The 11,418-nt window shown below is 47.8% G+C and overlaps 1 protein-coding gene across 1 annotated transcript in view; it reads left to right on the forward strand.

Moving 5' to 3' along the window:
* The window catches only part of DGAT2 (diacylglycerol O-acyltransferase 2), a 25,307-nt gene extending 14,091 nt beyond the window's left edge, over positions 1 to 11,216 (forward strand). Inside the window, exons 5-8 of the mRNA XM_010140986.1 lie at positions 4,529 to 4,733; positions 8,968 to 9,142; positions 9,673 to 9,875; positions 10,866 to 11,216. Of these exons, the coding sequence (XP_010139288.1) occupies positions 4,529 to 4,733; positions 8,968 to 9,142; positions 9,673 to 9,875; positions 10,866 to 11,020 (738 nt within the window). The 3' untranslated portion in view covers positions 11,021 to 11,216. The remainder of the gene's footprint in view (positions 1 to 4,528; positions 4,734 to 8,967; positions 9,143 to 9,672; positions 9,876 to 10,865) is intronic.
* The last annotated feature ends 202 nt before the right edge of the window (positions 11,217 to 11,418 follow it).

Below are 11,418 nucleotides of genomic sequence, written 5' to 3' on the forward strand. Positions count from 1 at the left end.
TCCAGCCATGGGCACTCCACCACTGCCCTGGGCAGCCTGGCACACGCCTGCACAACCCCAACAGGCAAGAAATTGCTCCTCAGGGCCAACCTAAACCTCCCTGGCCCAACTTGAGGCTGGTTCCTCTTGTACTGGTGCTTGTCATGAAGAGACCTACCCCCACCTCGCTCCAACCTCCTGTCAGCGAGTTGAGAGCCAGGTGTCCCCTGAGCCTCCTTTGCTCCTGGCTCAACAACCCCAGGTCCCTCAGCCGCTCCTCAGTGCACTTGTGCTCCAGACCCTGCACCAGCTTCACTGGACATGCTCCAACCCCTCAAGGTCCTTCTGGGAAGGAGGGGCCCAAAATTGGACACAAGATTTGAGGCGGGGCCTCCCCAGTGCCCCCAGTCCAGGGGGACGATCCTGTCATGGTCCTGCTGGCCCCACCAGTGCTGGTACAAGCCAGGATGCCACTGACCTTCCTGGCCACCTGGGCACACTGCTGGCTCATATTCAGCTGCTGTCACTAACAGACCCCAGGTTCTTTTCCCTGGCAGTTTCCAGCCACTGTCTCCCCAGCTTGGAGCATTGCAGGGGGTTGGTGTGACCCAAGTGCAGGACTCAGCACTTGGTCTTACTGAACCCCAGCCCTCGCTCCAACCTCCTGTCAGCGAGTTGAGAGCCAGGTGTCCCCTGAGCCTCCTTTGCTCCTGGCTCAACAACCCCAGGTCCCTCAGCTGCTCCTCAGTACACTTGTGCTCCAGACTCTGCACCTGCTTTGTTGCCCTTCTCTGGATGGTCTCCAGCCCCTCAAGGTCCTTCTTGGAGGGAGGGGCTCAAACTGAACCCAGGATTCATGGGGCAGCCTCCCCCGAGCCTCCAGTCCATGGGGACGATCCCTGTTCTGGTCCTGTGGGCCACACCAATGCTGGTACAAGCGAGGATGCTGTTGACCTTCTTGGCCACCTGGCACACTTCTGGCTCCTCTTCAGCTGGCTATCTATCAACATTGCTGTGTGCTGTGAGACCTTCTCAGTCTCTTGCTGAGATGGGAGAGGTGGCAGTGTGCCAGACCAGGGATTGTTGCAAGACAGTGACTTCTATTTTTTTGCAGCATTTATCTTTGCTCTGTGGCTTGGCTGGCTTCCTGCCAAAGCTTCTCCTTAGCTGTGGTGTACATGACTTAGACTGGAAACGGAGACTTCTACTTGTTGTGTGTGATGTAGTGTAGTAGTAGTAATGAGATCCTGGAGGGGTCTTCAGGTCCTGGCCTGCTTTGCTGGCAAGGTGCAAATTTCTTCCATAGTGTTGCCAGGTATGATGCAACTAATTGCAATGTTGGGTTGTTTTGCAAGCTTATATACTTACTACTTGGATCTTGCATGAGCTCTAACTTTCTATATGCTTCCATGGTCACCGTGCTGCTCAGCTTGCAGGTAGGCTGAGCACCCACCTAGAGCACTCATTTTCATCCTTTTCTTTGGTGGATCCTGGTGCTGAGCAGCATCATGTCTGAAGTCCCCTTTCTCCACACTTACTTATCTTGTTCCTACAAGTGGAATTGGCAATGCTGTTCTCTGGGCGTAGCTGGTACTCAGATATTAATGCTAGGTGTTTTTTTACAATAATTACACTTCTATTGCTTTAGCAGGTGGGCTTAGATCTGTTTAAAGAAATCTGTTACTGCTAGAGCAGATGGACATTTGCTCCCATGGAGCTTTGGTCTCAGGCAGCAGCTGGGAACTTGTGTTAGTGCAGTGGGGTGAAGGTCCAGCTTCAGTCCCAGCACTGTGGGATGCAGCAAGGACATGCTGCCTCTGGCTTATAATGATAACACCAAGATTTTGAGGAACTGAGGGCTGTATGGGTCTGGAGAAGGCAGAAGGAAAAACCCGTTGGAGGTTCAGAACAGTGTTGTAAAAGTTCTGTCAAATGACAACTGCAGCAATGCCTTAGGCTGATCTGATAAGGCCGTCCCAGTGTTTGCTTGCAGAAAGGAAAGGTGCAAGAAAACTGCAGAGAGAGCTTCAGTCTAGAAGTGATTACAGCACTTTAAAAATTCCTGCTTCTAGATTAAATTTAGGGAGATGTGAAGGTTCTAGGCTGAGTTTATGCATCAGCAGATCTAAGACCTGCACCGCTTGCAGGTAAGTGCACAAACTTGTCTGATGCCTGGCAGCCTCTGGCTTGGCTTGGGTGGAGGAAGACGCGTTCACCTTCTGTGAACCTACCTGTGGTGGGATAGCCTGTGGTGGGCAGTGGCAGCCTGCATGGGACAGACTGGGGATAGGCATGTACATGCAAATGCCAGGCTGACTCTGACCTGTAAATCCCTGTTGTGAGCATTTGATTCTCGTGGAGTCTCCAGTGCTGCTCGGGTGTCCACCTCCTACCTTGCTGTGGGTGGGGTATGCAGGTGAGTTGGATCCCTGCATACCCCTTGCCTGTTCCTGCACTACTTGTGCAAGTGGAGTGGGTGAGCATGGTGGCTAACACCAACCTTATGCCTCCAGAACAGGAGGTCTTGGAAAGCCAACAGAGAGTGATAAGGCTGCAGCTCAGCTGGGGTTCGTACGAGCTATGAAAGCAACGGGCTCCACTGGGAACTGGGTGTCCTTGAGTGTGGTGGAGGGGCTGGAGGTGGGTGCATGCCATGTTGGCAGGAGAACAGCATGCCTTCTGTATGACAGCAGATGCGTGGCTCTCCCAAGATCACCTCATGAATGCCTCGTGCTCCAGAGTGACAAGGACAAATCCCCTGTTTCAGCCAGCTTCCCTTTAAAGCAGCTGTGGTTGGTGCAGGTGTCTGCCACTGGTTCATCCAAGCCACGTGTGTGTGTAGCCACCAGGCCTTCAGTCTCTCCTACAACTAAGGAAGAGCTGACAGACAGAGGGGTTGCTTACAATATCATTGCTTTTTTCCCCCTGTCCAGTCTTCCCTGGAGAGCAGTTTCCAGCCTGTGGTCCAGGAGCCCTGTTTGTCCTAACTGGTCAAGGCATAGCAGAGTGGAAGAAAAGTTTTACGTTAATTGGGCAAGAAGGGAAAGGAGAGGAAAAAAGGAGGTCTTGGTGTGACAAAAGCCATGGGGGTTTCTAGAGTTGCTGCAACCACATGTGTCTGCACGTGCTTCCTGGAGCCCTGTTTGACCTCAAAGCTAGAGGAAAGTGTGACAAGGGGCAGTCGACGTGCTTAACTCGCTGCTGGGTCATGGCTGTATTGCAGCTGCTGTCTTAAATAGCACAAGTGCTGTGGCCTCATCTAGGGACAGTGGTGGGAACATGGGGAGGAGGGAATCAAATTTCTGGGCACGCTGTTTGAGTGTCATTCAGTGTTGCAATGGCACTTCAGCTCCGTGATTGAACAAAAGGGACTCGCTTGCTTTCTGCCAAAGCCCTTCTTGGCCAAGACAGTGGGGTGTGTAATGTGACATCTTGGAAATCTGCACTTTTTCCTACTGAGCTGACATGAAGTGACCTTTTCATATATAATGTGAGGGATGGCACGCAGTTGTTTAGCACCTCATGCTGAAGGTGCAACTGGAGCTTGTAGATCCTGCCCCAGTCTGAGAGCTGCTGGGATGTTGCAGTAATTAAAAACTGGCACCATTGCAGCCCAATAAAACATAAAATTTGATCCCTCCTTCTGCAGGGTGATGCAGCAGTCCTGCTGTGTGCTTACTCAGACCACTTTTGTACTGTCAGCAGAAGGTGCTCTGATGCATGAGATTCTGCTGCTATTTATAACATTAAAAAAAATCCTCTGGTAGTAGTGGCAGCAGGGCATGGGTTGTGCTGGGCATGGCTAACACAGCTTTGGAGCATCCATGCTGTGCAAACAGATGAGTAAATAGTTAGGAAGATTGTGCAACCCCAAACCAATACGATCGTTGGTTCTGGAGCGTGTCCTGCAAAAACTGCAGCACTGCTGTGGATGGCTTGAGGTGTCTTGTTGGCCCTTTGGTATATAGGCCAGAGCAAAACCACTTGAAAGGAGGGATAGTTTCCAGTGGTAAGCCACTGTTCTGTGTGTTTTCCCTCTTGGAGTGTGGCCAGCAGGCATATGAAGTGGTTGGGTCTTTTCAGGTATTAAGCAAACTTGCTTCTGTTATGGGACACTGATTTTTTTTTTTATATTTTTCCTGCCCTCATACTGGGATGTGAGCCACTAATGTGCTGAGAGAGCCAGGGAGGAGGTGTTGCTGTGGCTACAGGGCCATGAAGCAGTTGGTTGGTTTGGACAAGAGGCTTGCAAGAAGCAAGCCTCCTCCCTACCTTTGGGAGGAGTAGAGAAACAAAAGGCAGAGGCTGCTTAGCCCAATCCTTTTGCTTGCAGCAGCCTCATGTCTTAAGATCAGCCTGTTTATTCTGCTCCCTCTGCTTGGGGAACTGAATTCTAAGTGGCTGCTCTTACCACAGCCTCAGAGATTCAGCTCTTAGGCTGTTCTCCCTGGTGGGAAGAGAGACTGGGGACTTTGAATTTTTTTTCTCCTTTTTTCCTTATTAACTGAAAATATCTTTCTTCATGTGAGTTCACTCTTTTCTTTCCTAGCTGATTAAAACCCACAATCTGCTGACCACCAGGAATTACATTTTTGGGTATCATCCACATGGCATCATGGGCTTGGGTGCCTTTTGCAACTTCAGCACAGAAGCCACAGGTGTTGGCAAGAAATTCCCCGGGATCCGGCCATATCTTGCTACCCTGGCTGGGAACTTCAGGATGCCCATTTTGAGAGACTACTTAATGTCTGGTGGTAAGTGCAAGTGCACTTTACTCTTCCTACTCATGCTCTTACCTCTTAGCTGTCTTCCCCTTTTTCAAGTGGAAAGCTAAGGCAGAAGCTCATGTAACCCCTTCTCTCTGATAGCATCACACAAACTTTGCTTTCATATAGCGGTCAAGAGGAAGCTGTGAATAAATGTGACTAGGGCTGTGGGGACTGCTGCTCCTCTGCATTCGTCCTTAACTTGGATATTCTTGTCCAAAGCCATAGTAAAGATGTCTGGCATCTGTAGCTGTGGGTGAGGAAGATGGAGACACGGGAGCATGTTGTCCTAGTTATCACTAGGAGGTAGTGGTAGATGAAGACAAATCTATGAAGTATTTGTTAGCCTTTGAAATGCAAATACCATGCTCAGTCCTGCTCCTGGGCTTGCTACCGCTTGAGCTGTCACACATCTAGGTCTTATGGTGATGACAGATGCCCTCTTCACTGCTGGCAAACACCTAAAAATGTGGTTGGGTGAAGAGTCTGGGGTATTGCATGGTTTCAGCTGGTCAGAAGAGCCCCTTCCCTGAAAAGATGAGTTGCAGAGAACAGGCACCAATACGTTTTCTGAATGACATTAATAGGCCTGATCTAATGGATTCAAGTATTTTAATGATGGAGGGCTTGTAGGTTATGATTGGTCAGAAGCAGTCTTGACAGCCTCAAGAAACAGTGTTCTCACACAGCCTGAGCTGCCTTTTCAGGGTGAGGATGACCACTGTTTAGGTGGAGATGAGGAGTAATGTGTCAAGACCTTAAATTGAACAGCCCAGTATCCTGTTACCTGTTCCTGGAACACATTCACCAATAAATGACTTTAAACCAGGTATCTTAATACAGTGTTTGGGCTAAATCTTGAGTCATGGCTGAGGAGAGGATGGAAGTAACTGTGCTTGGCTCTGGTTTGCTAGACTTGACTGCTTCCAAGATTACTGCCCTAATTTGTTGAGGGAGAGGAAGGCTACCTGGATCTGGTGCAGAAAAGGTGTTTGTCCTTGCCTAGGAAGGGCAGTATCTTAAAGTGGTTTCTATCTTCCTCCACCAGAGGTGCTGTGTGAGATCCATAATTCCCATAATTTGGGAGTTCCATGAGGCAGCAGTCCATGAGAAGTTGGGATCTGCTTTAAAGTCTATCGTATCTGTAAACTTAGTTCATGTGTTGCTTTAGCTTCCACACAGCATCAGCCTTTCTACAGTCAAAAATCCCTGTGTTCCATCTGCTCAAGACGGCTGGTAGACAAATCTCGTTGATAGCCAGAGCTGCTTCCCTCTTCTTGGAAGGAAGGTGGTAGTAGACACGAGTGACATCACTGCTGACAGGACTGTCCCTGAGCATTACAGTTAAATCAGTGGGAAATTCTGGTTCCTCTGTACTTAGGATTTAAGCAAGACTATAGGTATGATCACTCGGAGAAAGTTAACTTTCTGGAAGCTGTAACTGGTCTTTCCTTTCCTATACTGGTACTTAAGGGTGTCACTACAAAGGCTTTAACATCATTTGGGAAGTGCTGATATTTCCCTCAATCCTTTTTGTGGATGAATCACTAAGTGAAATCCTAATATTGCTGTACCGATAGAGGTATTTGGTTTACTACCAATTGCTTCATGTTACAAGGACCAGGACAGAGACTACCCCTGTACTGGGCACTGGGGTGGCCACCTCTTGATACCTAGTTCAGTCCTGGTTTAGTTTTGGGCTCCTCATTCCAAGAAGGGCACTGAGGGGCTGGAGTGTGTCCAGAGAATGTCAACAAAGCTGGAGCAAGGTCTGGAGTGTGCTGAGGAGCATCTGAGGGACCTGGGGTTGATTAGGCTGGAGAAAGGAGGCTCCAGGGAGACCTTCTGCCTCTCTACTCCCTGAGGCTGAGAGGATGGTTGTAGCGAGGTGGGGGTTGGTTTCTTCTCCCCAGAAACCAAGCACCAGGACAAGAGGAACTGGCCTCAAGTTGTGTCAGGGGAGGTTTGGGTTGGCCCTGAGGAAGAATTCCTTCCCAGAAAGGGTTGTCAAACCCCAAAACAGGCTGCCCAGGGCAGTGGTGGAGTCCCCATCCCTGGAGGGGTTTCTCAAACATGTCATTGTGGTGCTGAGGGCCAGGCATTAGTGGTGACCTGGCAGTGCTGGGGAAATGGGTGGACTTGATGAACTGAAAGGTCTCTTCCAACAAAAACTATTCTGTTTTATAGCCTACTAGAGATTAGAGCTACATGCCTCTAAGGCATGAGGAGATGACCAGAAAATCCTATATACTGTGTAAATGTGCTGAAGTGCAGCACAATTTAGCAATTGCCACACATCCGCGTGTCTTGTTGCATTTTTCTGGAGGAAGTGTTATCAAAAATTCAGAACAAAAACTCCTTCACACCCATATAGCATCAAGAAGCAGCGTTTTCTTTATCTTATCAGCGCCAGGTGCGAGGAGAATATCTTCTTCAATCTGGCACCCGGGATGCTGCCCTAGCCAAAGCTTCTATCACCCGATTACATGCATATTCATTATGTTCCCCCAAATAACCATTCCTATTCAAAAACTAATTAATAATTTTGCGTAGCCATTATGCATGCGGCTTGAGCTTAAGAAGGTCCAGTTTGTTGACTCTGTCGTGTCCTATCGGTTGCCGAAGAAATAACATTTGAAGATTTTCGTGGGAACTCTCCCATATACGGTGGATAACGGGCAGAGAAACTGTGTTATCAGAGTTTGTTGTTATCAGTCTCCAAACAGCTTAGCTCGCCCTTTCTCTTCTGTTTTGTCGTCTTCTGTGTCTCTCCCAGACCCTAGACTTGTAGTTTAGATTTTTCTCATTCCTTTCCCAGACTGCCATCGTTTTCTCTGTTGTACAGACTAGTATTTACAAGGTAACATAACAGAAGGATTTCAATGCTCAGTGCTGTGAACAGGTATAATCTCCTTCTGCTAACAAGCGTGAAATGACTGAGCATAAATCTGTGCCACCCTGTTAGCCAGGGATGTGCAGTCAGAGTGAGCCTTGATGTGAAGAATGGGAGAAGCATGAAGGCTTTGGGACAGCAGGAGTAGCCTGAGCATTTCAATGGTCACAGAGATGTAGCTGTGCTGAAAGAAATGAGTTTTTCATCTTTTAATCCAGCTGATCTGTTGCAAGTGAGGTTTGCTCCTCTGTGGTCTAGTGGTGACCTTGATGACCAGATACATATTAAGGGCTTGGAGACTTGCTCTGTATGCTTTCACTGGACACATTCATCACCTAGTTCTTGGCTCAAGTGATGATTACTATGAGATGTGCAAAATCAGCTTCTAAAATTAATACTGCCCTTCCTAGCGCAATGAACTTAGTACTCAATACAGCTCAGACATGTTGCATGGGTGGGAATGAAAATGATGGCTTCTCGCTTCTCCTGGCCAAAATGAGGTATGGGCAAGCTCTGACAATCACTGCAGGATAAAACTTGAGTTTTGAGAGTAGAGGAACAAAAGTATTTGTTTTCAGAGCAATAGAGTATAAATTAAAGGTACCCTCTTTCCTTGGGCTGAGTGGTAAGATCCCTGGGGCAGGGACTGATGCTTTAGGGCAGGGATTGGTTTGTAAAGCTGAAGTGCTGTGACTGGTAGTGTAGTCCTGTCCCTTCCAGTGAGAGGTAGAGGGAAAGAACTTCCCAGGCACTTGTCTCATTATGGACTTACCTGAGCGCTCTGTCCCATACTCTCTCTTCCCAGGACAGCAAAGGATTGTGCTCTTGCTGTGCAAGAGGTTGATGTTAACTCAAAATAATAAAATTTTAAATTAATTCATAATAGATCTGTCACAGAAAGGCTTGTCCACTTGTTATTTTCATATTGCTAAGTCATCATCCCAAAAGACAACTTACTCTACCACTTGGTTTTGCTGAGGAATTGATCAAATTCAGACTCTCATCCATCACAATAACACAAATGCTTTGCTTATGTGCCCTCCCCCCCCCCTCCAATAAACCAGTAAATCTTTGCTGAAGTCCTTTGTATTAAGGGCAACTTTTTGAGCTAGTGTTGGTGGAGTTTCTCTATGATCAAATCTAGTGTGGACCAGGGCTATTAAATGTTTGTTTAGTTGAGGAACAGGTTGCCTGATAATACACCCAATCCTCTATAACTACAGAGAAGCTGGACAACTTACCTTGCAATTGAGGCACCAGCTGGTGTCTTCAGGATCATCCATCTCCGTCTTTCATCTTGACCCTTATGTCTGTCTCTTGAATATGCAGGAATATGTCCTGTGAATCGTGACAGCATAGACTACATCTTGTCCAAGAATGGCAGTGGCAATGCCATCATCATTGTGGTTGGAGGGGCAGCAGAGTCCCTGAACTGCACCGCAGGGAAGAACTCTGTGACGCTGAAAAACCGGAAAGGATTTGTGAAACTGGCTCTACAGCATGGGTAAGAGGCAGCCTCAAAGCTAGAGCAGCACTGCTAGCCTGTGAAAGGTGCTCTTCTCCCCTGAAGCAGTTGATGTCTTTATATGGAGTCTCCTTCTGGCAGTTGTTGTGTGGTGTGGATGTATGTCCAGAGCATCAGACACAAGAGTCTGTCCTCTGGCTTCTGCACCTGAGCAGGGGACAGGGTAGGAAGATGCCTGGAACTGCAGAAGGCTTTCAGGGTGAGAAGCAGGGGTCAGTGACCTGCAGGGGGCATCACCTCTGCAGCTCTCTGTGATCCCCAGGGATCCTGTGGGTCTGCAATGGGTTATGCATCAAAAATCAGAGATGAGAATATAGGGGAGTGTATTCAGTGCCTGACTGGGCAGTGTTTCATGAACTTGTTGCCAGCACAATTGCATGTCAGTACCTGGTGATGCAAACAAAGCTCTGGCCAGTAAAATTTGCAAGTGCACAGGGCAGTAGATGTGGTGCTGTGTTGTGGATTGCAGACCAGGGGTGGGGGGTCCTAACATCTTTCCCTCTTTCTAGTGCGGACTTGGTTCCTGTTTACTCCTTTGGGGAGAATGAAGTGTACAAGCAGGTGATCTTTGAGGAGGGCTCCTGGGGAAGATGGGTTCAGAAGAAGTTTCAGAAGCACGTCGGCTTTGCTCCATGCATCTTTCATGGCCGTGGCCTCTTCTCCTCCAACACGTGGGGATTGTTACCTTACTCCAAGCCCATCACTACTGTTGGTAAGGTCTTGGTATAAATAAGCTATGTGCTTCTCTCGGTAGTAGCATACTTGAGACCATGCCATAGCCCTACTCTAATTTTGTCTTGGAATCTTGACTGTAAAACTGTTTTCCCCTCTATATAAAACCTACCAGCATTGTTGAGAATAAGGTAGAATAGTTTCCATGGGCTACAAGCCTCCCATCATGCTCTACTGCCAGCCAGTTTTGCAAGTGAATTGTATTAAAGGAAAAAAAAGCTGTGGCTGCTACCTTCTCTGGTCTTGGACTGCTAAAGTCAGAAGCAGTTCTGTCCCTCCACACCCCTAGGATTGACAGTGTGATGCTGTCCCATAGCAGAATCTTATAGCCAACCCTAAAACTTGCTTTTGAGTTTTCCAACCCAAAGTTTTGAGTGAGAGAAAGCGCTGCTTTTGTGGTGTCTGTATGGAAATACACAAGAACTGCAGCTTTGTTTTGGTTCCTGTTAATTGAGGAAGAGTTTATCACTCTGCTGTAAACAGAAGCGAGATATCCCAAACAGCTTGTGCTGTAGGGATTCTGCACTGCTGGCATTTGTGTTGTTAAAATGTATCACAGTATTGCTGCAGATCATAAAATCACAGAACGGTTTGGGTTGAAGGGACCTTTCAAGGTCATCCAGTTCAACCTTCCTGCAGGGAGCAGGGACATCTGCAACTAGAGCAGGTTGCTCAGAGCCCAAGTTCCAACCTAACCTGCAACAGTGCCAGGGATGGGGCTTCTCCCACCTCTTGGGGCAACCTGAACCTTTGTACCACTCTCGTAGCAAAAAAATTTCTTCATGAGGGTCCTGTTGGTGAGAATTGTGCTTCAGAGCCTGGCAAAACTGGGACCTCTGCCATAATGGTAAGCTGTGCTATGCCAAGGGGAACATGCTGAACTAGCATAGCTGTGGCCATAGAGGACATATCTCCAGGCTGTAGTGAGCATTCAACCTAATACGTGGATTTTCCCCCTTTTTTTAATTAGTTGGGGAGCCCATCACCATTCCCCAAGTTGATAATCCATCCCAGAAAGAAGTGGACTTCTACCACACCATGTATGTGGATTCCCTGGTCAAACTCTTTGAGAAGTATAAGAGCAAATTTGGCCTGCCAGAGACTGAGGTGTTGGAAGTCAACTGAAGGGACTGGCTCAGCAGCACCACCTCCTCTCAGAATCAACACATCTTCTCTAGGAGTCCAAGCTGTCATCATGTACTTGAAAGCATGTCTGGATGTATGTGTCTTTCAAAGAAAGTGTTTTAAGTATCGCTAGACCACTCTTAAAATTTAAAAAAAGCTTTACTTTGGATAAATCCCATTACAAGTGTCTTTCTATCCAGAAAAAGCACAAACTCCCCATTGCTGCAAGGGTTTGGACAGGGGAAACTGTTTTCTTTAATCTGCCGGATAATGCTGCTGCAGTACCAGCAACAATGAAAAGCATTCCTACAGCTCCTGCACCCACCAGCAGAAGCTGCTCTGGGAAAGTAGGAGCCATCTGGTTTTTGGTCAAAAAAGCAGCAGGTTGATTTGACAGG

This window comes from Buceros rhinoceros, unplaced genomic scaffold (genome assembly GCF_000710305.1).
Source record: "Buceros rhinoceros silvestris isolate BGI_N320 unplaced genomic scaffold, ASM71030v1 scaffold6638, whole genome shotgun sequence".
Taxonomy (NCBI): Eukaryota; Metazoa; Chordata; class Aves; order Bucerotiformes; family Bucerotidae; genus Buceros; species Buceros rhinoceros.